Here is a 23732-nt window from a genome sequence, read left to right as displayed (position 1 = left end):
TGTTCTATTCCATGTGGAAACTGAACAGAATAAGACCATTCTTTCCAAGATCTGTCTTCCGTGGCCTAGTGCAATCACTCGTACTCAGTCACCTGGACTACTGCAACTCACTATACGCAGGCTGCAAAGAACAAATACTGAGGAAACTTCAAACAGCCCAGAACACAGCAGCCAGACTCATCTTCGGAAAACCAAAATACGAAAGTGCAAAACCCTTACGTGAGAAACTACACTGGCTCCCACTTAAGTAACGTATCACTTTTAAAATATGCACCTTAGTCCACAAAATCATTCATGGTGAAGCCCCTGCATACATGTCTGATTTAATAGACCTACCACCCAGAAACGCTAAAAGATCATCCCGAAATTTCCTAAATCTCCACTTCCCTAAGTGCAAAGGAATAAAATACAAAGTACTGCACGCATCAACCTTCTCTTATATGAGCACGCAATTCTGGAATACACTACCACGCAACCTGAAAACCATCTACGAACTAATCGACTTCCACAAACTATTGAAGACTCATCTCTTTGAGAAAATTTATTGCAAGAATCAAAACACATGAAGTCCATACACACTAATAGAAATGCATCAAAACACTCTCTTCTGAGTTTTCTTCCCCCGGATTTTCACCACACTTATAACTCTACCCACAGATAAATTGTTATACCCTAATGTTCTATTGCTATTGTTTTATCACCCTATCAACTCTCCATTGTTACATTCCATGGTTCTATTCCTCATATGATATTTTGACTTTGTCTTCCCACAACTCTTCACAGTGTAACCCATATTCGTAATGCAACAAATTGTATTTCCATCATTCACAATATATTGTAAGCCACCCTGAGCCCGCAAATAGGTGGGAAAATGTGAGATACAAATGCAAAAAAAAAAAATAAAATAAAATGTATCCCCAACATGGGCCAATGGCAGTTTATAATCTGTATGATGTTACTCGATAATTTAGTAGGGGCATATATAGAGGCAAGAACAAGTTCCCTTTCCTGAAGTGTTCCTTTTAATATCAGGTATCTCACCTTCAGTCTCACAACTCCTCCATCTTCTTCAAAAGTCTCACTTTTGTGCATTAATATGGCTAACCCTGCTCCACATGCTGCAGAGGATGCATAGAAACAGTGTCCCCTGCCAGATTTTGGCTTAAGATATTCCCTATAACATAGCCTAGTCTCTTGCAAACAAGAAATATCTGTTCTATGCCTCCCTCAGGGCTTGCAAAATACGAGTATACATGATGAGTGACGCTAATCCAAAAACATTCCAGGAAAGTATGGGTAATTTACGCATGCTCATACTGATTAGTTAAATCATTGGAACATTCAATCTGAAACCAGTCAATTAACATCAAACTTCCTCAAGTAGCATTTTACTGCACCAACTGATGGAATATATGAATATGCAGCCAGATTTCACTTTTCAGGTGACCCTAAGACACACAAACCACTATTTTTTATGTTCACTCTGATTATTTTATTCTATCCGATTTTGTCTTTTTAAATCATTTTTAAAACATCTTATGCTGATTTATGTCATTAGCCCATCATTTATTTTGCTAGTCTTGCTTTTTAATAAACTGGTTTGCTGTCAGAATTTCCGTTTCTGCTGATTAGATATTTAGTTCCACAATGTGAAAAGGTCCTGCATTTTTTTTCTCTTTCATCATTCTTGTGTGCTGAAATTTAATCAGTTCCACTTATGTACTACCAATTCACAGTTCTCTGACGTCCAGCCACCAGCAGTCCCATGGGCTTACTTTATCAACAGAGAGATGATGAAACGCCAACAGGAATTATGGAAGCTAACAAATTTGACAACACAACAATAATGGGAGATTTCAATTACCCTAATATCGATTGGGAAAATAAAGTTTCTAGGTGAAATAAATGAATGCATCAGAGACAGCTATTTTAGACCTAGCCCTCAGTGGAACACAGGATTTGGTGTGTGAGGTAACTGTATTAGGGCAACTTGGCAATAGTGTTCATAACTTGATAAAACTTAATAACTAGATGGAGAACACTAACAAAAAATGTTGCACTAGCATTTAACTTTCAAAAAGAGGAAAATTGTTCTAAAAAATTAAAGAAGCAGATGCACTCATTAAAATTTTACATCAGGTGTATTTGAATTTTCAGAGAGCATTTGATAAAGTCCCTCGTAATAGGATCCTGATAAAATGTAAAAGTCATGGGACAAGAAACAGACTAAGAATAAATGGTCAGTCAGTCTTCTCAGTATAGAAAGTCAAACAGTGGAGTGGCTTGGGGATCTATATTGCTCTGAAAAGCCAAAACATAGTAACTGTTGATAATGTAAATATGAGAAAAGTTGAAAAAACTGAATTCTTTGAAAAAATTCCCATGATGTATTTCTTGACCAAAACTAATATAGTATTATGTTCTGGCTTAACATATCTCCCATTTATCAAGAAATACTGTGTTTTGGCCTTTTGCTACTGCATCATTATGAACAATGCATTCAAAACCTTGGGTCAGTTTGCAAAGCCAACAGAATTTTAGGAAGTACTAGAAAAAGAATAAACAAAAATGATCACAATGCCTCTACACTGCTCCATGGTGTGACTGCATCTTGAATATTTTTGCAATTATGGGTGCTGCAACTCAAAAAAGATGTAGTGGAATTAAAAAAAAAAGAAGATACAAAGAGGGGTAACCATAATGATTAAGAGGATAGAACGGTTCCCCTATGAGGAAAGGTCCAAGAGGTTAGAGTTATGTGACTACTTACTACTATTTATCATTTTTATAGCGCTACTCGACGTACGCAGCGCTGCACCCCAATGCAGCAAGGGGAGCATCTATTCTATAATGGCATCTGAAGCCCCAAATACTATAGAATATTAGTATAAACTCACACTGGCACAGATTTATGTCCGACATAAATGGGCACACCTAAGAGTATTGTATAATTTATGCATGAAAGTTAGAGACACGCCCAAGCACCTCTCATGCTCCACCCCCATATATAGCCCCCTGCAGTTACATGCTACAGCACATACGCACTGTCTTATACAATAGCACATACTGCACTAATGCTCACAACGTGTGTGTAACTGCATGCATCTAAGTCGACTTATTCTAGTATCTGAGGCAAAAACTACCAGGAGACTGCAGTCAGGGCCGTGCCTAGGGTTTCTGGCGCCCCCCTGCAGACTATCAGTTGCCCCCCCCCCCCCCCCGTGTGGCACAAGATGCAAAAGAAATAGGAGCTGAAAGATGGAGTGCATCTTTGTGGGATTGCTCAACAAATAGATCACAAATAAATTTTTATGATTTTTAACCGTGAAAATGATCGCTCACCACTTGCCACACTGAAAGGAATTGTCAGCAATATTCTTAGAAACAAATTGCTATACATTGCAAAATAAGATAGCAGATGTAAATTCTCAAAGTGGACATATTCCAAACGCTAAAATGAAAATAAAATGATTTTTTCTACCTTTGTTGTCTGGTGACTTTCTTTTTCCGATCATGCTGGCCCAGTATCTGATTCTGCTGCTATCTGTCCTCTTAACTCCGTTTCCACGGCTTCCTTTCCATTTATTTCTTTACTTTCCTCCTTTCTTCTTCATTTCTTGCTCTATATCCATTTCCAGCAATTTCTCCTCTCTCCCTGGGTCCTGCCCTCCCATCCATGCCCATCCTTGCCCCTCTCTGCCCTTCCCTCCTCCATCTATAGCCAGCAATCCTCCTCTCTCCCCTCCCCTCCATTTCCAGCAATTTGTCCTCTCCCTGGGCCCTGCCCTCCCATCCATGCCTCTCTGCCCTTCCCTTCCCTCAGCTCCGCGCCCTGGGGCCTTTAAATCTTTTACCTCTGGTCGCAGCAGCGTCAGTGAAAGCGCTGCCGACGTCGCCCTTCCCTTCGCGCTCGTTGGTTCCCTCAGTTCCCTCTTCTGACAACAGAAGGCGGGACACTGAGGGAACCAACGAGCGCGAAGGGAAGGGAGACATCGGCAGTGCTTTCACGGACGCTGCTACGACCGGAGGTAAAAGATATAAAGGCCTCGGCGGCGCGGAGCGAGGGTAAGCGGCGAGGGTAAGCACCGCGGCAGCGCCCTCCAGAGGTCGGCACCCCCTGCGGTGCTTACCCCGCTTACCGTATCGGCACGGCCCTGACTGCAGTGGTTGAAGCAGACTCCAGTGGTTCAAACAGTGACCTTGCAAAAGACTCTGAGCAGTGTACAATTCAAAACAAAAACAGGATTCGGAGAACATGTAATTCAACTCTGGAATTTGTTGCCAGAAAATGTGATAAAGGCTGTTAGCTTAGAAGAGTTCAAAAAAGGTTTGGACGGCTTCCTAAAGTAAAAGTCCATAGACCAATATTAAATTGGACTTGGGGAAAATATTTCTGGGATAAGCAGCATAAAATGTTTTGTACTTTTATTGGGATCTTGCCATGTATTTGTGAGCTGGATTGGCCACTGTTGGAAACAGGATGCTGGGCTTGATGGACCTTTGGTCTGTCCCAGTATGGCAATACATATGTACTTCTATAACAGTGTGCATAAGTTCTAGGAATGCCCTTGATCCTCCCATGGCCACTCCCCCTTTTCAGAGACGCACGACTAAAATGCGCGTGTAAATTTAAATTAAGGCCAATTAGTGACAATAATTGGGGGTTTTTCCCCAAATAATGGTAGTTTTACAGTGTGAACATTTTTGAACATGAAAATCACTGGATGAACACACTAAAAAGTTTATAACTTTGCTAAGTTTAAAGATAATCTCATTCCACTTGACACATAAACGTAGATAGTAACAAATAAAGCTATAAAATTTCACACTGAAATTCCAAGCGGTTGCTGAGAAAACAGCAAAAAAAACTCTAGGGGTTAATTTTTTTTACCTCACCCTATATATAATTTAAACTCTCATCAATTTAATGCTTACCTTATTGTATTATTTTAGTATTTGTTTTACAATGTATAGTCTGCACTATTGAGGCCCCAATGTGGGATACCTCTTCCTCAGGCCTGAGCAACAAGATGATGAAAGCATTTCAGGCCTGAGAAACTCTGAGGAGCTAGACCATTGTGAAGCAGACCCTAAACTTTACTCCTGTATGGCTGGACCTCAAGGGCCAATATGCATGCAGGTGGTAAGAAATTCACAGAAGAGGAAGACCAGTCAAAGAGTAGTCAGACAAGCTCTGTGCAGATGCTCTTCTCTCATATCATTGCTTGTTGACGAGGAACTTAGCAAGTTTGTCTCTATATAGATTCAAAACTGAACAAGACAGTCTCTATGGAAACTAAGAGGACACAGTGGTACAGAAAACACAGAGGTTCATGCCATGTCCGGCACCAAAACATTGGAAACAGACCACATGAATGTCTGTGCTCTGGAACATCTCGCACACTGAGGACAGGAGCGAACCATGGAGTCTGTTGACATGATTTGGTTTTGTTTTGAGAAATAAAAGAAAAGTAAGAAAAGAATGAATGAATGAGAAAAAAAATCTGAAGATAGATAATTTTATTGAGATAACTTTGTTCCGCGTCCATTCAGATAAGGAGAAAAACTGATGAGCACAAGACTATGTGCAGGAGTGGTCATGTATGCTTAGAACTTTACACTAAGTTCTTGGCTCTAGAAGAGCTGTTCTGTCCAGGCAACCTGACTCAATTCTACTTAGCAACATAGAAGACAGTATGCTGGAAAACACTTACAAAGTGGCCACTGGCTCATCACAGCACTCAGGAGCAAAACTGCTGTACGTGCTTAGAAATAACAAGGAAGCTGCACCAGGCATAACAGTTTAAAAGCAGCTATGGTATTCTCCTGTCTGGCCTAGAAAAAAGCTTTAGTACATCTCATTTGTCTGGACTGACAAGAATGAAAAGAAAGGTTCAATTATGCTTACCTAGTAACAGCCTTTCCTTTAATCCTGTCAGACCAATCTAGCATCACATACTGAAGGCTCATGGGGTTCAGAAGTACTAGACAATAGAAATCTAAAGTGGCTCAGCCTAGATTATGATGGGCACATGAGGTATAAGTTGCTTTTCCGGTAAAATTGTTGCTCAGTAAGAATCTGCTTTAGAGGAAGGCGCTGCTTAAGAGAACAGGGCCAAATGTGCTCAGCTTTGACTCAAGAAAAGCGACCAACATCCCAGCTGCACCAGACTGTATACACAAGCCAAACAGTTTAGCTTTGTCTCCATCTGCAGGCAACAGAGACATAATGGATTTGTCTAGGCTAGCCTTGCAGGCCTCAAGGAAATACAATTATCAGGTAAACATAAATGAACTCAGTACAGTAGTTTCTCCACTAATAATCACAGCAACACATTGTAATAACAAGAGGGGTAACTTCCAGAGTAGGGAGTGAACTACTTAGCCCCAAACACAGGCCAAAATGCAAGAAAGATCAAAATACTGCCTTGCCCTCAGGGAAAGATTATGGGGCAGAAAATCAGGACTCCAAGGAAGTACAGCTGTCAGTCTTCTTGAAGAGGGTAGAGTTCAGATGAGTCCCAGTTTCACTGGGTTACCAAGCGATATGTGCTAGAACCAAAGCGAAGCTGGAAGGGGGAGGGATGCCCATAAGCACCTTGTGAAAAAAGCCTTCACCCAGAGGAGGGCAATCTGGAGCCATTTCCCCTGAACAGCCTGAAGAGAGTATGGAAATAGCATTGCTTGAGGAACCTGGGGATCAGCTGTTGTCTGATTCAGAATACATGGACTGCATTGATGAAGGAACTCTAGTGGAACCACAAGGTATGGAAATTTGAAGGGAACAGACTGAATCCCAGCTGTAGATAAGGACTTACTTTCTACTTCATTGGTTACAGTTATGTGGGCGGGAGATAGTTCCTAGTGGGTGAAGAAAACTATCCCAAGGGTAGGTGCTGTCAGGAGTCTCAGGACTACTCACAGTCAGGAAGACCCCCCAAAGAACAATAAGAAGTGAGGAGAGTATATTGTGCCCCAGCAGAGTACAACAACAGTAAGGACTTTATTTCTCTATGTTTGGATGAGAATGGCAGAGCTCTGAGAAGCCCTAGACTGAGCTGGGCACCAGAAAATTGGGTTATATTTGTAGTCATTTGCATATACTGTGTGTGTTACTCAAACCCTTAGATAATAAATATTTCTAAGAGCAATCCAGACCGGAGGTACACTAATGCAAACTTTCTCCACGAATACACAGCATGTCTGGTACTCTAATTTATGTGCCTGTTTGTTCACCCTGAGTGAGAAGAGTACCAAGAATCAGGACCTTGCAGGGAAGGAAGTGCGTTTTCATCGTAGGCCTAATGGGGCAACCTGTGGTTGAGGGCCCATCCTGTGAGAAGAATGATTCTCTACTTGTTCTGCTAAACCAGCCCAGGGGACTGCTGCATGGACCCTTCCTGTTGGCGGATAACACCCAACCTGCTACAACATTTTGGCAGATAGAAACAATTATGAAGAGGGCTACATCTGAAGGACCACATAATACTATTAAACACTATTTCACAACTAATAACTTATGTCACACATATTAGTTTGCTATGCATTTATACACATCAATGCAGAAAGCATTAAAAAGATTTTTAAAAACCTCTTAAATCTTTTACCTTCTTTCTTGTCAAATACTGAACTGACAAAAACCAATGGTGTATGCACTTCATCATCAGAGGAGCCCCCATGACCCCCTGCTTCGGTCATGCCATGGTCGCCACACAAAACAAGTAAACTGGGAAGCACATTGTCACTTTCCTGTAATATGCAAGAACATAAAAATCAATGGCTGTTTCAACACATTTTCAGTGCTAAGTAGTCACGTATCAAGTATACCAGGGAGCTCCTTCACCCTTTTTTAACAATCGTATATATTCATCTATAAGTCGATGTCATGTATAAGTCGAGGGCAGTTGTAAGACTAAACATGGCCACAAATGCTGTGACTCATGTATAAATCAAGGCTGGGTCCAACATTGCTCCATCTCTCTCCCTCCCCTCCACTTCAAGGTCAAACGTTGCTCCCTCTCTTGCTCCCTCCTCTCCAGCATCTCTCTCTTGCCTTTCCCAAACCCAGCCCCCCCTTCCCATAGCCCACAGCTTTACAAATTTCAATTGGGTCACAATAGACTTAAAACCAGAAGTAAATAGCTAAATCATAAGATTTCTGTATGTAATGTAAGGTTGGATTATATATTTACTAAAATTTACAATACAAGGTTTTTATTTCACTTTTTCAGGTTTTCAAGCTACTTACACACTGGTTTTTCATGTAGCTCAAGTAAGTGCACCATTTTTTGGTACAGTATATTATTCACCCTACAGTATAGTTTTTCATCTACTCACCCTAATCTATTGTAAGTAGATTTAACATTACATTTTATTCATTTAGATTGAGCGGACACTGCACATTACAGCTATACCCTGCTATGTACTATGTCACTTTTTTTTTTTTTTTTAGCTTTTATGAGTACTTAATTTTCCTGAAATGGTAAGCAATTCTTTAAAAGATTAACTTGTGTATGCACATACAACCCTAAAATAGAGATGTCTATATTTTTATCACTTGTGTGTATTTTAGCATTTTATATCTTATGGACAGGTTGTAATTAAAAAGTGGATTTCTCCGTCACTTGGTATTCTTCAGTCACCACAAGATTGTTTTTATTTTTTATCCGAAAATCTACACCAAAAAACTAAATATTCAACATATGGATTCACTTGGAAGAGGGAACCATTTGACCTGCACACACCAAAAAACTGGAGAAGAAAGACCTCCGTGTTATCACTCAAGCCACCAAAGGTTTAAGGCATTGAGCACAGCACACCATCACAGGTCAGAAAAAACTCTACTTACTATAGTGTACATTGATTTATTCAATTCCCAAACAAAGTAAAAAACCACATATGCATCCACAAGTTAGAAAAAACAAATCACAGTCACTGTAATTCCAAACAGGTGAATTACAGTGACTGTGATTTGTTTTTTTCTAACCTGTGGATGCACATGTGGTTTTTTACTTTGTTTGGGAATTGAATAAATCAATGTACACTATAGTAAGTAGAGTTTTTTCTGACCTGTGATGGTGTGCTGTGCTCAATGCCTTAAACCTTTGGTGGCTTGAGTGGTAACACGGAGGTCTTTCTTCTCCAGTTTTTTGGTGTGTGCAGGTCAAATGGTTCCCTCTTCCGAGTGAATCCACATGTTGAATATTTAGAATTTTGGTGCAGATTTTCGTTGAAGTTTTTTTTGACTGTGTGAACTTGATTATTTTTTATCCGATAACCAAACAGCAGCAGCGATCCAAGGAAAGACAAACACATCAAGAGTTTACCCAAATATCAACTTTAATGAAAACAGGACCCAACCTGGTCAAGTTTCGGAAAAACCTTTGTCAGGGGTCACACAGATTTCCACAATACATTCACAGATTCAAAGCATGTACTGCAATCCCTGTGTTTAAAAGAAAAACTAGGTCCAATGTCAAAAGCACAGAATGCAGCCAAAACAGCATCTGCATAGAAAAGCTCTGTGGAAAACTATGTGACCCCTGACAAAGGTTTTTCTGAAACTTGGCCAGATTGGGTACTGTTTCTATTAAAGTTGACATTTAGATAAACTCTTGCTATGTTTGTCCTTCCTTGGATAGTTGCTGCTGTTTGGTTATCTGTTCTACTTCTGCAGTAGGCCGTCTCCTGATTTTCTGATTATTTTTTATCCACCATGAGATTGTTATTATTTTAAATCACATTCTGTCCCATAAATTGTTGAATCTTTGGGAGGATAACTACAGCTAGTAATTATTTAGATTTTTATCCTTAATATTCTATTTGAGGAAAGATTAAACCAAAGATAGTAGTTTTATTTTCACTCTTATTCTCATTTCACATTTGCAATTAGTCTGACTTTGTTTTGAAACAATTGGTTTAATTGGTTTTCCTGAAGTGACGTGGAGGGGCATAATCAAAAGGGACGCCCAAGTTTTCCTGAGGACGTCCTCGGACATCCCGGCGAAGGGGCGGGGAAACCTGTATTATCGAAACAAGATGGGCGTCCATCTTTCGTTTCAATAATACAATCAGGGACGCCCAAATCGCAAAATTTAGTTGACCTTAGAGATGGTCGTCCTGATTTTCGGCGATAATGAAAACCGAGGACGCCCATCTCAGAAACAACCAAATCCAAGCCATATGGTCGTGGGAGGAGCCAGCATTCGTAGTGCACTGGTCCCCGTGACATGCCAGGACACCAACCGGGCACCCTAGGGGGCACTGCAGTGGAGACCCCCAAACCTCCCCCAAACCCACTCCCTACAACTGTACACCACTACCATAGCCCTAAGGGGTGAAGGGGGGGGCACCTACATGTGGGTACAGTGGGTTTCTGGTGGGTTTTGGAAGGGCTCACATTTACCACCACAAGTGTAACAGGTAGAGGGGGATGGGCCTGGGTCCGCCTGCCTGAAGTGCACTGCACCCACTAAAACTGCTCCAGGGACCTGCATACTGCTGTCATGGAGCTGGGTATGACATTTGAGGCTGGCAAAAAATATTTAAAAAGTTTTTTTAAGGTGAGAGGGGGTTGGTGACCACTGGGGATGTAAGGGGAGGTCATCCCCAATTCCCCCTGGTGGTCACCTGGTCAGTTTGGGCACCTTTTTGAGGCTTGGTCGTAACAAAAAATGGACCAAGTAAAGTTGTCCAAGTGCTCGTCAGGGACGCTCTTCTTTTTTCCATTATCGGTCGATGACTCCCATGTGTTAGGCATGACCTAGTCCGGTCTATGCTTTCGACATGCCCCCGTGAACTTTGGTCGTCCCCTCGACGGAAAGCAGTTGGGGACGCCCAAAATCGGCTTTTGATTATGCCGATTAGGGCGACCCTGGGAGAAGGACGCCCATCTCCCGATTTGTGTCGAAAGATGGGCACACTTCTCTTTCGAAAATAAGCCTGATGTTCTCTAATAAGTAATCACGTTCCTCTATCCCTGTCTCCACAATTTTACAGTAATGTATCTGCATCTGTAATTTTATCTGTTTCTTGCCTTGTATTGTTGCTTATATCAGGATATACTTTTAGAACCCTGAAGCAGGAATTTGCTGAAACACAACATGTATTGGGTCTTTGAATAAAGGTCCTTTCATACTAACTCTGGAGGCCCTCATGCTTTTTTCTTGCTATCCTTGATGATATGTAATTATCTGGTTGTCTGCCTCCTATGTGGATACTTAACTGCCAAATCTTGCAACCATTAAACCTAATACCAAGAAATAAGCTTTACCTACCTTTGATAGGAGAGACGTATGAATCTTTTTGAGGATATGATCCATCTCTGAAAGCTTAGGTCCAATTAAAGGGCTGTTTGGTCCAGTCAGATGACCAATATGGTCCAATCCCAAGTAATGAACGATTAATATATCCCAGTCTTCTCGTTTTAAGACATTATTCAAATGTCTAGTAACATTATTATCAACCTGAAATTAAGATAACACTAAAAAGCATTTTGTTATGATACAGTAAATATTAGCTTAGGTTACAACATAGATAACACTGATTTGCATGATTATCACAATTTTCATTAGTACAGTTAGCATTATTTTCATTTAGAATCTGTTAAAATGCACATGGGGGTTCACTGAGATGAAGCCAAGAGATTTACAGATTAATTTGAAAGGAATATTAAAACAGAATGTGCTTTCCAAACCCTACCTATGTCTGCTTCTCATGGCAAATCAGTAGGGAAATTAGTGTTCTTGTCAACAGACCAACTTACAGATTAACACAAGGTAAAAATACACCATGCTCTTTTTGTACTAAAATCGGTTGCCTGCAACTGCTGTAGGACTTAACATGATTGTGAGTACTTAACAGTAGAATCTCATGCACATAGGGGCCCATTTTATTAAGCTGTGGCGGATTAAAAACCACTACGGTGGGGAGCGCTCAAGCATCTCATGATAGTTTTGGCATCTGCGCATGCTTCCTACGTGAAAAAAATATATATATTTTTTTAGTGCTGGGGGTCTGTTTGGGAGCGGAGAGTAGGCATGCCCAGTGCTAATCGATTAGCACGGCTACATTGCTGCATGCTGATTACTGCATGGTTAGTTTGTGAATCCTTATCACCTAGAAAATAGGTGTAGTCAAGGGCTCACGCACTAATGGGAAAATTAGTGCATGGCTATTATTGGAAACATGTAAAATGCGGCCATTTTACAGCTGTGTTAAAAGTGGCCTCAGCAAGCTGGAAACCCACAAGTTACTCATAGCACAGGCCACTTTTTAGTGCAGCTTAGTAAAAGGTGGTAGCAGATTTTATCAGTTTTCTGAGTCAATGACAAGACTGCATCAACCTAGAAACATAGAAAATGGAGGCAGATAAAGACCATATGGCCCACCCATGCCATCTACTATCCCTTTCACTCCCTTAGAAATCCTATGTGCTTGTCCCAAGCTCTCTTGAATTCAGATAGTCTTGATCTCCACCACCGCCACCGAGAGGCCATTCCATGCATTCACTACTCTCTTCAAGAAGAAGTATTTCCTAGGTTACTCCTCAGTCTATCCTCTTTCACCTTCATCATATACCCCCTCATTCCAGAGTTTTCTTTCAGTTGAAAGAGACTCACTTCCTCTGCATTAATGTCACAGAGGTATTTAAACATTTCTCCTCTCCCTCCTGTCTTCCAAAATATATATATATTGAGATCTTTAAATCTGCCCCTGTATGCTTTTATGATGAACACCACTGACCATTTTAGTAGCTGAACCGACTCTATTCTGTTTATATCTTTTTGAAAGTGCAGTCTTCAGAATTGTACACAATATTCTAAATGAGGTCTCGCTAAAGACTTCTACAGAGGAATTATCACCTCATTTTGCCTGTCATTCCTCTCCCTAAACACCCAAGCATCCTTCTGGCTTTTACCTTTGCTTTTTCTACAAATTTTGATAGCAATAATGTTAAATACAACTATATGACACACAGGGCCAAATTCCATAAATGGCACCTTACAAATTGGCGCCGAAAAACAACGCGGTTAGAGTGATTCTATAAAGTACACCTAAAGTTAGACGTAGTTTATAGAGTATGTGCACAAACCATTCCTGAGACTAAAATTTAGGCGCACCCATTTAGGCCACCTAAAACCAGGCCTAAATACCATAATAGTGTGTATAGGTTTTTGAAATACCCACAACCCGCCTGTTCCATGCCCCCTTTTCGGCTATGCGCATTAGAATTTACGCGCACAGCGTTATAGAATACTCCTAGAAAGTTATGTGTGTAAATTCTAATTAAAGCTAATTAGTGCCACTAATTGGTAAAGTATCAATTATCGGTGCAGCCAAATTAGTGTGTATAATTTAAGGCGCCATATATAGAATTTGGAGGAATGTGAAATTGAGGCAGCTGACATACTGTGTAAGAATGCACTAGAACAAACACCTGAGGTTTAAAAAGCAAAAATTAACACTGCTATATTTAAATTAAGAACATTTTACAAGCAGAATAAGCTGCTCCAAAACCACATTCTGTCATATTTCATTAGCTGTAGTTTTGCAAGTTTCTACATGATTTTTATGTTGGTATGTGCCTATTTTATAAATTACACATGCACATTCACTACGCTCTTTAGATGCTTACCACCTTGTTCTCTCATCGCCACGTTTCGTACACTTGGAGACATATTTTCAAAGCACTTTGTGAGGCTAAGTTCCATAGGTTTCTATGGAACTTTGGGAGGCTAAGTGCTTTGAAAATGAGCCTCTTGGAGTCCACTAGGCACTCTGCTTTTTTCTTTCTTGTGCCATGGTTGTGGAATGATCTCCCCCTTCTCCTTATTTAGTGCAGAACAATCTTTTACCAAACTTACTGAAGACACTTCTTTTGAGTCTGATTTTGGGCACATGCTCTGAGGTGTCATAGTCGCAAACTGCTCTCCTGGAAAAATTCCCTTCCTCATGTGCTATAAATATTATTATGTCTCCCTTTTGTTTTTGTAAAATTGTTGGACCTTTTCTTTGACTAAACTGGTGCTCCCTTAATTTGGTTATGTAAACCGCATTGACCTGCTAGCTAGAAAATGCGGTATATCAAGTCTTCATAATAAACGTAAACAAACTATCACATGTGAATAGTCCTAGAGGCCTTGGACTATCCACATGTGGATGAAAAGACAACAACAGGGTCAGAACAAGTTGACATCTGGAATACACACTTAGCCAAGACCTTAGAGAAAACAGCACCACTAAAAAAGGTCTTATGCCCCACTCACAAAAGCTCACCTTGGTTTTCTCCAGAACTTCGGATCCTTAAATGCGAAGGACAAAAACTGGAAAGGAGATGGCGCAAATTTCATCTGGATGAAGACAGACTAAACTGTAGGAAGCACATGGCAAAGTACCGCCAAGCATTAACACCAACCAAAAAACAGTATTTCTCGCAATGCATTTCACAGGCTGCCAATTCAACCAAGCAGTTGTTCAGTATAGTAAACAGCCTACTGCAGCCCCCACAACAGAACCAGCCTGCCTAGTCTAAACTGAATTGCAATGATTTTGCTGCATACTTTGCCAACAAAATTAAAAGTCTCCACTGGCAATCCCACCCAGTCCCCAACTAGTCAACCAGGGGTGCACAAACTCGCCCCCTCCTGACAGAGACAGATGGGACACTTTTAACCCAATGACAGAGGACAGCCTTGACAAAATCCTAAGAGACCTTCGACCACCTACCTGTTCTCTCGATCCCTGCCCATCAAAGATAGTGCAGCAGGCAAGTATGGGCCTCATAGAAGGCGCCACAAAAATTGTGAACACCTCTCTTTCTAATGGGCAGCTACCAACAGCATTAAAAAGGGCAGTGGTCCGCCCTCTGCTGAAGAAAAACAACCTTGACCAGGACAAACTTGAAAATTACAGGCCAGTATCCAACATCCCGTTTCTAGGGAAACTCATAGAACAAACAGTCTGTGTTCAACTTAATGACTGGTTAGAAAACAGAAACTGGTTAAATCCATGTCAATCTGGATTCAGACTTGGTTATGGAACAGAAACGGTCCTTGTATCCCTACTAGATGATCTTCACAGAAATTGAGACAAGGGATTCACCTCGAAGTTAGTACTGCTTGATTTCTCTGCGGCCTTTGACACCATGGATCATGATATCATGGTAGCATGACTGACAGAAACAGGTATCAATGGCACAGTACTTGCTTGGTTCAGATCCTACCTATCAGACAGGCAGCAATCCATAACGTCATTGGTACTAAGCCATTTAGATTACTGCAATGGAATCTATGCAGGTTGTAAAGAACAACTAACAAAGAAACTTCAAACTGCACAGAACATAGCAGCCAGACTGATATTCGGAAAGCCAAAATTTGAAAGTGCCAAACCCCTTCGCAAAAAACTACACTGGCTCCCCACCAAGGAACGTATTTGCCTTCAAGGTTTGTACTCTTGTTCACAGGATTATTTACGGTGAAGTTCCTGGATACATGTTGGATCTCATAAAATTACCACCCAGAAACAGTACCAGCCTATCCCGAACTTATTTAAATCTGCATTATCCAGTCTGCAATGGACTTAGATACAAACCTACTTGTGCATCCAGCTTTTCTTACATAAGCACACATCTGTGGAACGCTTTGCCCACAACCGTGAGATCTATCCATAACCATCTTAACTTCAGGAAACTACTGAAAAACAACTTGTTTAAGAAGGCCTACCCCCCTGATCCAAGTTAACTTTTTACTTCCTGCGACACAGCTAAATATGGACCAAACTAGACTTTTATTACCCTCCCCTCTCTATTTCTTCATTGCTTATTCTTATGTTTTTTACATGCTTTCTTCTATACTATGTTATTTGTATTACTGAACCGGAGCCTACCTTTACGGTATTCTGTAAGCCACATTGAGCCTGCATCTAAGTGGGAAAATGTGGGATATAAATGTGTTAAATAAATAAACGTTTGGCAGCAACTCATCACCACCATGGACACTGACCTGCGGGGTACCACAAGGATTGATACTGTCATCTATTCTGTTCAATATCTACTTCAAACCACTAGCTGAGCTGATTCAGTCAATGGACACTCCGTTCTACATCTTTGCAGATGATGTGCAACTACTCATACCCATTGAACCTCACTTACCTACAGCCTTGATTACCTGTCTAACATCAATTCAAGAATGCGCTGAACACAACAAACTTTGCCTGAACCCAAGTAAAACTCAGCTTCTCTGGGTTCCTAACACAAGTGGATACATATCTGACATCAAAATCCCTTTTGGGAAGTATGAATGCCCCCTCAAATCACAAGTCAGGAACCTTGGAATACAGTTAGATTCAACACTTACATTGATTCCCCAAATCCAAGCAACTTTCAAGAGCTGCTTCTACTATTTGCAACAGCTACGCTGCCTCTCTCCTTACCTCGAGAAGGTAAATCTTATCCCAGTTGTACATGCCATGATAAACATCAAGACTGGATTACTGCAATGTACTATACAATGGTATGACTACAAAGGGCCTGCACCAGCTCCAGTTGATTCAGAATGCAGCAGCAAGATTCATAGAAGGTTGCAAGCGACGTGACCACATCACACCATTTTTGCAAAAACTTCATTGGCTACCAGAACAATAGAAGGCTAAATTTAAAACTCTATGTCTGATCTTCAAGGCCCTGAAAGGAAATGGCCCTGAGTACATGAAAAATAGGATGATCCTCCACATACCGCCAAGGACACTAAGGTCCTCCCAAGGACTTTCAGTAACCACACCTTCTCCAAAAGACATTACACGATGTGATACACGCAAGCTAGCCTTCCCCGGAGTAGCCCCCCCACTCTGGAATGCATTGCCTGAAAGGCTGCGCTTAACACAAGACTATCTCTACTTCAGGAAGCAGGTGAAAACTTGGCTCTTCAACCAAGCCTTTACTGGAAGAACTAACTCTTTAGTCTCACTCACACACACGAGTACTCAGGCTGCATATACTGCAGCAGGACATGTTTATCCACTCCTACCCTAGCTGAGATAATATTTAACCATTTCTCTGATCTCATGTGCAACTTTCTTCAGGACAATCACCTTGCTTTCTGACTCTTCCTACTTTCTTGCCCTTCTATGTGTTACATCTTTGCTTTGCCCTTTGCTATCAATTATAGTGTTCTATTACGTATTGTGTTGACATTGTAAATAGTATACCATGCCATATTTTGTATTGTTTTTGAATATTTTTGCTGCTGTAATTGTCTACTGCTCATGTTTGATCTATTCTTGCTGTACACTGCCTTGAGTGAATTCCTTCAAAAAGGCGGTAAAAAATCCTAATAACTAATACATAAACTTGCAATTCCATTCAAATGCCACCCCCAGGAATGCCTGTACACTGGCTACATAAAAATGCAAGTGTCCTTGTTGGCACAAGTACTTCTAAGTGGACTTACACCTGTAAAAGTTACAACAGCCCTTTTGCAACTGTAAAACATGCTTTACAGTGTTCTTCCCAGATATTTGTGCCAGCTGAGAGACATGAAAGAGTAGCCAGGTAGGGGAGTACGGCACAGTGTTATAAAATGTTTCTGTTATTTATAAAACTAATTCTTCTATCTCTGCAAATATACAGAATTTTAGGGGCTCTTCTACCAGTAAAGTTCAGTATGTTTTGCACTACTGCATGTAAACAACAAAAATTAATATGTAGTAAGTGCGGGAGTGTGGGGAGCCCCACCCTGTGAGGTAAATGCAGACAGTTAAAACATGGGATCCACATTATACTACAAGTAACACAATGCACGCTCACTTGAACTGTTGCACGTTGCAGTGGTACACTGCCTCCTCCCAACACAACGTCCCCAAATCTCTGATCCCTCCTCCCTGATTACACAAACCCTACCCACTAACCCCCCCCCCCACCACCATGGGAGTTCTCTTCTGTACGGCAGTGGTACTGGGCAGGAGCAGTACCTCTCTGCTCCCAGGCCTCGGCCAAGATCTAGAATGACCATCATGTCCTTTAGCGATAATTTATTAGATTATTCTCCTTATATGGAATGATAACATCCCCCCCCCCCCCCCAGCGCTAACATCTCCTAAGGGGCATAGTGGCCATTTTGGATCATGGCCAGGGCTCAGGTGGGACCACCGCTTGGGACCACTGGGTAGATCCCGAGGTGGGGAGGAAGGAACCTCTGGGAGGAGAAAGGGTTTGGCATCTAGAGGCAGGGCTTGTGCCATCATGGGGAGCACTGCAGCACCTCCATCTGCAGTTATGACTGCTAGCAAGCGGTACCAACCAGCTCACTAGCTCTAACAGCCAGTCTTTCCTCCAAGACACTCACATTTCGCCCAACTACTGCCCACTCCCATGTTAGGCAGCTAACATGTTCAAAAAATGTTTTTTTTATCATGCTGGCTGCTTTTTTTTTTTTTACCACACAAGATATTAGCGCAGGCCGACAGTAAAACCTGCATGGAAACAGGCAGTTGTGTAAGGCTGCATGTAGCAAGTGTGAATTGCGGTCACAGGCAACAATCTACAGAAATAAAGACAAGTTTTAAAGTAGACTGGGGGGGGGGGCTTAACAGAGGGGGAGATGCTGGATCGTGAGTAGAGGGGAGGGCAGGGAGAGTTGAAAACTGCAGGCAGGGGGAGAATGGAGAGGGAGAGTTACGTATGACTTGGTCTCTCTGGTTTTACCATGTCATTTCATCAGATTAAGTTAGAAAGGCGATCAGTAAAATCAGCTAGGTGGCACAACCATTCAGAAAGTCCTGGGCAGAACATTGCATCTGTGAGAACTTGTTATTATGTTTTTCTCTGAGAAATTTTTATAGTTAGCATGTGTTAAGTACAAAACCTTAACCTACTTTAGAAATAGGAATCTACAATTTTAAATTGTCTATTGTTACTCTTGCTGTAAATCTCCTTGAGTGAATTTCTTCAAAAAGGCAGTAAGTAATAAATACAGCAAATTATTTTCCATAGAAACATTCTGATTTGAATTTTGAGGTGACTGTACACTGTTCAGGTTGCTATGATTCATTTTCTAGTACTTGTGTGTTCCAAGCAGACAAAGAAGAGTACATTGTAAGTCTAAATGCTTTGAAAATACGCCTCAAAGTCTGGAAATTTTATGTCTGCATTTGATGGACACTGAGATACAGGTAAAGAAACTTACCTCTGTGAAGTCTGAAACAAAAAAAGATGTAGTGCCATCATACTCCACAAAGTGCTTTGGAAACAGTCTAACCCAGGTGTCATCTCCATAAAAAATTATTCTTTTTCCTGCTGTTTTTGCTTGCCATATCAAGTTATCTTCCAGCAACGCTGGGGAATTCAAATTCATGATAACATCAATAAATCCAGGTATACTTCCAGTCGTGAGAGCCTGTTAAAGCAGTTACGACACTTAAAATGAAGACACAACCAAAGTACAGAAGAACAGAAACCCTCGTAGCAGTACAAACAAAACAGTCACAGGGGCGACGAAAGAAAAGGGGGGGAGGGACAGCGAATGATGTAGAAAATTACACTTTATTGAACATCCAGGACTCGACACGAGCCGTGTTTCGGCCCACAAGGGCCTTCTTCATGAGTCACTTGAATTGGGTGTATGTTGTTACAACTAGACAAAAAGTTGTTATGTTCAATGTTTGAGACAAGGATAGGTCCTTGTAAATAGTGTATAAAAGCACCGTCAAAGTTGCTTGAACTCAGATAAGTACAAACTGCTAAAAAAAACCTTGAGTCAAGTCCTGGATGTTCACTAAAGCGTAATTTTCTACATCATTCGCTGTCCCTCCCCCTTTTTTTCCATCGCCCTTGTTGTGATTTAAAATCAAGAAGCAGTAAATATTCAAAGTATGTCATAAAAATCTAAGCATTTAAGCTACAAACAGCACTAGGATCAGAGTGCAAAATGCAGTTAAATCAGTTTGTATAGCTTACTTTGAGCAGGCCTTTTCTCCAAAGAATTAGTTTCCTAAAATCACTGTTTAACATTAGCTTGAATTTAAATTCTGCACATTTTGAGATGTTTCAAAATGTTTACCCTTACTTTATTACTATGCCAGTCCAAACTTGTATCTCAAAAAATAAATACAGAAACACTACAGTTATAACAAACATAGAAACAGAATATACTAAAACATTCACAAAAGCCAAGACAAAAATATAACATCCCACACTAATCTATATAAATAATTCTCACCTCCAACGTTCAGAACCTCACTGTGTGGCAGGGAAACACTGAAGCCCTGTAGTCTTCTAGGCTGTCAGCACCACTCACTCTCACTCATAGACCCGCCCTCAGCCCACGCCCCATCCACACATAATTCACAACCCCAACATTCTAAATGCAAATTTGTAGTTGCAAGATCCCATGAGTGTATGCCCCGCCCTCGCAACGTGATGACGTGGAGGGCGGGGCTATGACACTCAGCCAATCGCCGGTTCCACCACCCTCCGACACTACCCCCCCCCCGACGCACTGCGAGAAACAGCGGACTACGCAGGGCCTCCACCCCCCCCGACACACAGCAACAAAAACCGAGCTACGCAGGGGGAGGAGTGCCGTCCGAACACGTGAGCCGCCAGGAACCCGAAGCTGCCGCCCGCCAAAACAAAACTACCCGCCTGCACCTTCCCCACGCTGCCACGCTGCCGTCCTGCGCCCTCCCGACGCTACCGCAGGTAAACCTTGCTAGCGCCCGTTTCATGGCTCACAGTTTACTAGTTTTTAAAATAATACATAATAAAATTCCCAGCCAAAAGTGCCAAAATAACAAAAACCTCATTTTAACAATACAACACCCACCCTGGCCATTAATTACACTACACAAAGTTTCCAAATTCTCCATTACCTACTTTTAGCCCTCATTCTGAAACTTATACTCCAGGTCCAAAGTTCACAGTTGACATAAATAATGAGACATAAATATCCAGGTTTTAACAACATTTCTAAAAGTCATATTATCTTTAGATCTCAAGTCTTTGTTCAAGATTTCATAAACTTCAGCTCTTTCAGGGAAGAAATAATTGAGAATGTCTCCTGTGACTATTTTAGCACTTAGTCAGGCTCATATCATCAAAAATGGCCCTTCGTAGACGGCCTAGTCCCCTCGACATGCAATACACTGAAAATAATATAAATTGGACAGGCTGTGCTGAAGGCAGCACATTTAAACATATATTGTGAGACTGTGGTTGTCTTAAAAAAATTCTGAGGGAAGATTTAGGCAGATTGAAGCTTGTATAGGAATCCTGGACTAGGAGTTATGAGTATTGTATGCTGGGAATGGGTTCAAGTTGGGATTCTCCCAAGCAACCTACAAAACTGAACCTTAATTAATGTCTGACTGGTAAGATGGTGAATGAGGGAAAGCACATTAAAATACCCTCAACAGGTGACTGGACATAAATTGGGGAGGGGGGGGGGGACGACGACATATTTTATAAAATCTTTTCCCTTCTGTTATAGTGTTGTGCCTACTTGCCACCTCTATGACCGTACTATCAAAATGCTGTTACAGCCATTGTGTTTTAAATATGCACACTTGGGGACAGATAAGAAGAATAAATAACCCAAATTATAGCGACATGATACTAGGTTCCATATTAGGAGTTATCACCAAGCAAAAAGATTTAGGTGTCATCATGGACATTTTGATCTTCTGTTCAGTGTGTGGTAGTGGCCAAAAAAAATGTTGGGATTTTTTAGGAAAGGAATAGAAAATAAAACAAAGAATATCGTACTGCCTCTGTATTGCACCATGGTGAGACCACACCTTGAATATTGTGTGAAATTCTGCTCACTGCATCTCCAAAAAGAAATAGTGCAATTAGAAAAGGTACAGAGAAGGGCAACCAAAATGATTAAGGGGACTGAATGACTATCATTTTTTTTTTTTTTACATTTTTATCTACTGCTTACAAGTTAACAAAACAATTGAAGTAGTGTACAATAAGGAAAGGCTAAAGAGGTTAGGACTCTTCAGCTTAGAGAAGAGACAGTTGAAGGGAGGTATGATAGAGGTCTATGAAATCTTGAATGGAGTGGAATGATTAAATGTGGATCAATTGTGTACTCTTTCAAAAAACAGGAAGATTAGAGGACACTCTATGAAGTTACATATTGCACATTTAAAACTAATTGAGAAAATATTTTTTCACTAGATGTATAGTTACGCTCTGGAATTCCCTGCCAAAGCAAGTGGTAAAACCAGTAGCTGGGTTTAAAAAGGTTTGGACAAATTCCTGGAGGAAAAATCCATAAATCCTTATTAAGGGAAACCTGGGAAAAGCCATTTTTGGGAACAGGTAGTGCTATAGAAATGATAATTAGTAGCAGTACTTGTGACATGGACTGGCCACTGTTGGAAACATGATACTGGGCTAGATAAAAGCTTGTTCTGACCCAGTAGGACAACTGTTATGTTGTTATGTCCTTATGTTTGTTTTTTTAGATTCAAATGTAAAACAGCAGCTGGTATTGCACTGTGGCTAAAAATTCAATCCTCTTAAGGGTCCATCTTTGATAGTGATAGTTAGTTGTTCTATATTAGCACAAGCCCACATTGATAATTACCCCTTAATTTGATATGTTTTATACTGTATGCAGTTTTCTGAATAAAAATTAAGTTGACAAAAGACAGATGCCAGTGTAGCTCTCTCAATATAGGGGATAGCTCCTCTCTTGTTTTTAAAAAAATTTTAAACTCTTCCAGATGTTGCAAAAATTAAACATACGTTTCAAAACTACAAACTGACATATACATTTTTCATCTAGACCTGTGAAGATCACGGGAAGGATGGATGGTGCAAAGCACAGGCAGGCCCTTGAGGGAAACCTGTTCAGATTATCATAGACCTGGGACTGGGGAGAAGATTTGCTTTTCTTTCTTTAGGAAAAGTTGCTATACCGTTTTAAACTAGCAGGTAGATCTAGGCGGTGTACAATAGTAACAAATTTCAGAAATATAGGAAAGGAACTACAATTGCTGACAGGAAAGTACACAAACATCCATTCATACAAAATAAAGCGAAACCTAAGAGAAGGTTACACACGTGTAAGGGGGAGGGCAGATACATACTTTACTTGAAATGGAAGGGTATTTGAGAGATGAGAAGAGGGAGTGGTAAAAAGGGACAACAGGAAGAGAAGTCGAGCCTTCAGCAAAGAACATTTCATGGAATATTATAGGCCTTATGAAACAGCCAAGTATTTATGGCTGATTTAAATTTTTTAAAGGCAGACTCAGCCCTGATTTCTCGAGGAAGGGAATTCCAGTGGAATGGAGCACAAAGTAGAACGCACAGTACAAGGAGAAAAAAATCCACAGACAGAATCCCCCTTGTAGTGACATACAATCCAGAGCTGGAAAAACTGAGGAAAATCATAAGAGATCTACAACCTATACTCCAGGAGGATGAATTACTGAAAGAGATATTCCCATCCCCACCAGTACTGGCCTTCCGACAGCCACCCAACTTAAAACACAAGCTAATCAGAAGTAAACTTCCATCACAGACTGAAAAGGAACAGAAGGGCATACTTCCCTGTAATTTATTCAGTTGCAAACTATGCCAAAATATTTCACAGGACCCCAAAGTCATCCACAAAGGAAAGATATTCAACATAAAGGGATCTTTCACTTGCTCATCTTCCAATGTGGTATATATCATTCAGTGTAAAAAATGTAACAAAGGATGCTATATTGGAGAAACAGGC

At 40.8% G+C, this 23732-nt stretch overlaps 1 protein-coding gene across 3 annotated transcripts in view; it reads right to left on the bottom strand.

The window, feature by feature from the left end:
* Nucleotides 1-23732, bottom strand: part of PIGG (phosphatidylinositol glycan anchor biosynthesis class G) — a 207083-nt gene that overhangs the window by 168014 nt on the left and 15337 nt on the right. For all 3 annotated transcript variants that reach the window (XM_030194469.1, XM_030194470.1, XM_030194471.1), the window contains exons 3-5: nt 19182-19391; nt 11277-11465; nt 7608-7749 (exon numbers count right to left, since the gene is read on the bottom strand). In XM_030194469.1, coding sequence (XP_030050329.1) covers nt 7608-7749; nt 11277-11465; nt 19182-19391 — 541 coding nt within the window. The remainder of the gene's footprint in view (nt 1-7607; nt 7750-11276; nt 11466-19181; nt 19392-23732) is intronic.

Source organism: Microcaecilia unicolor, chromosome 2 (genome assembly GCF_901765095.1).
Source record: "Microcaecilia unicolor chromosome 2, aMicUni1.1, whole genome shotgun sequence".
Taxonomy (NCBI): Eukaryota; Metazoa; Chordata; class Amphibia; order Gymnophiona; family Siphonopidae; genus Microcaecilia; species Microcaecilia unicolor.
The sequence above is the reverse complement of the archived record's forward strand: the minus strand, read 5'-3'. Positions and strand labels throughout refer to the sequence as shown.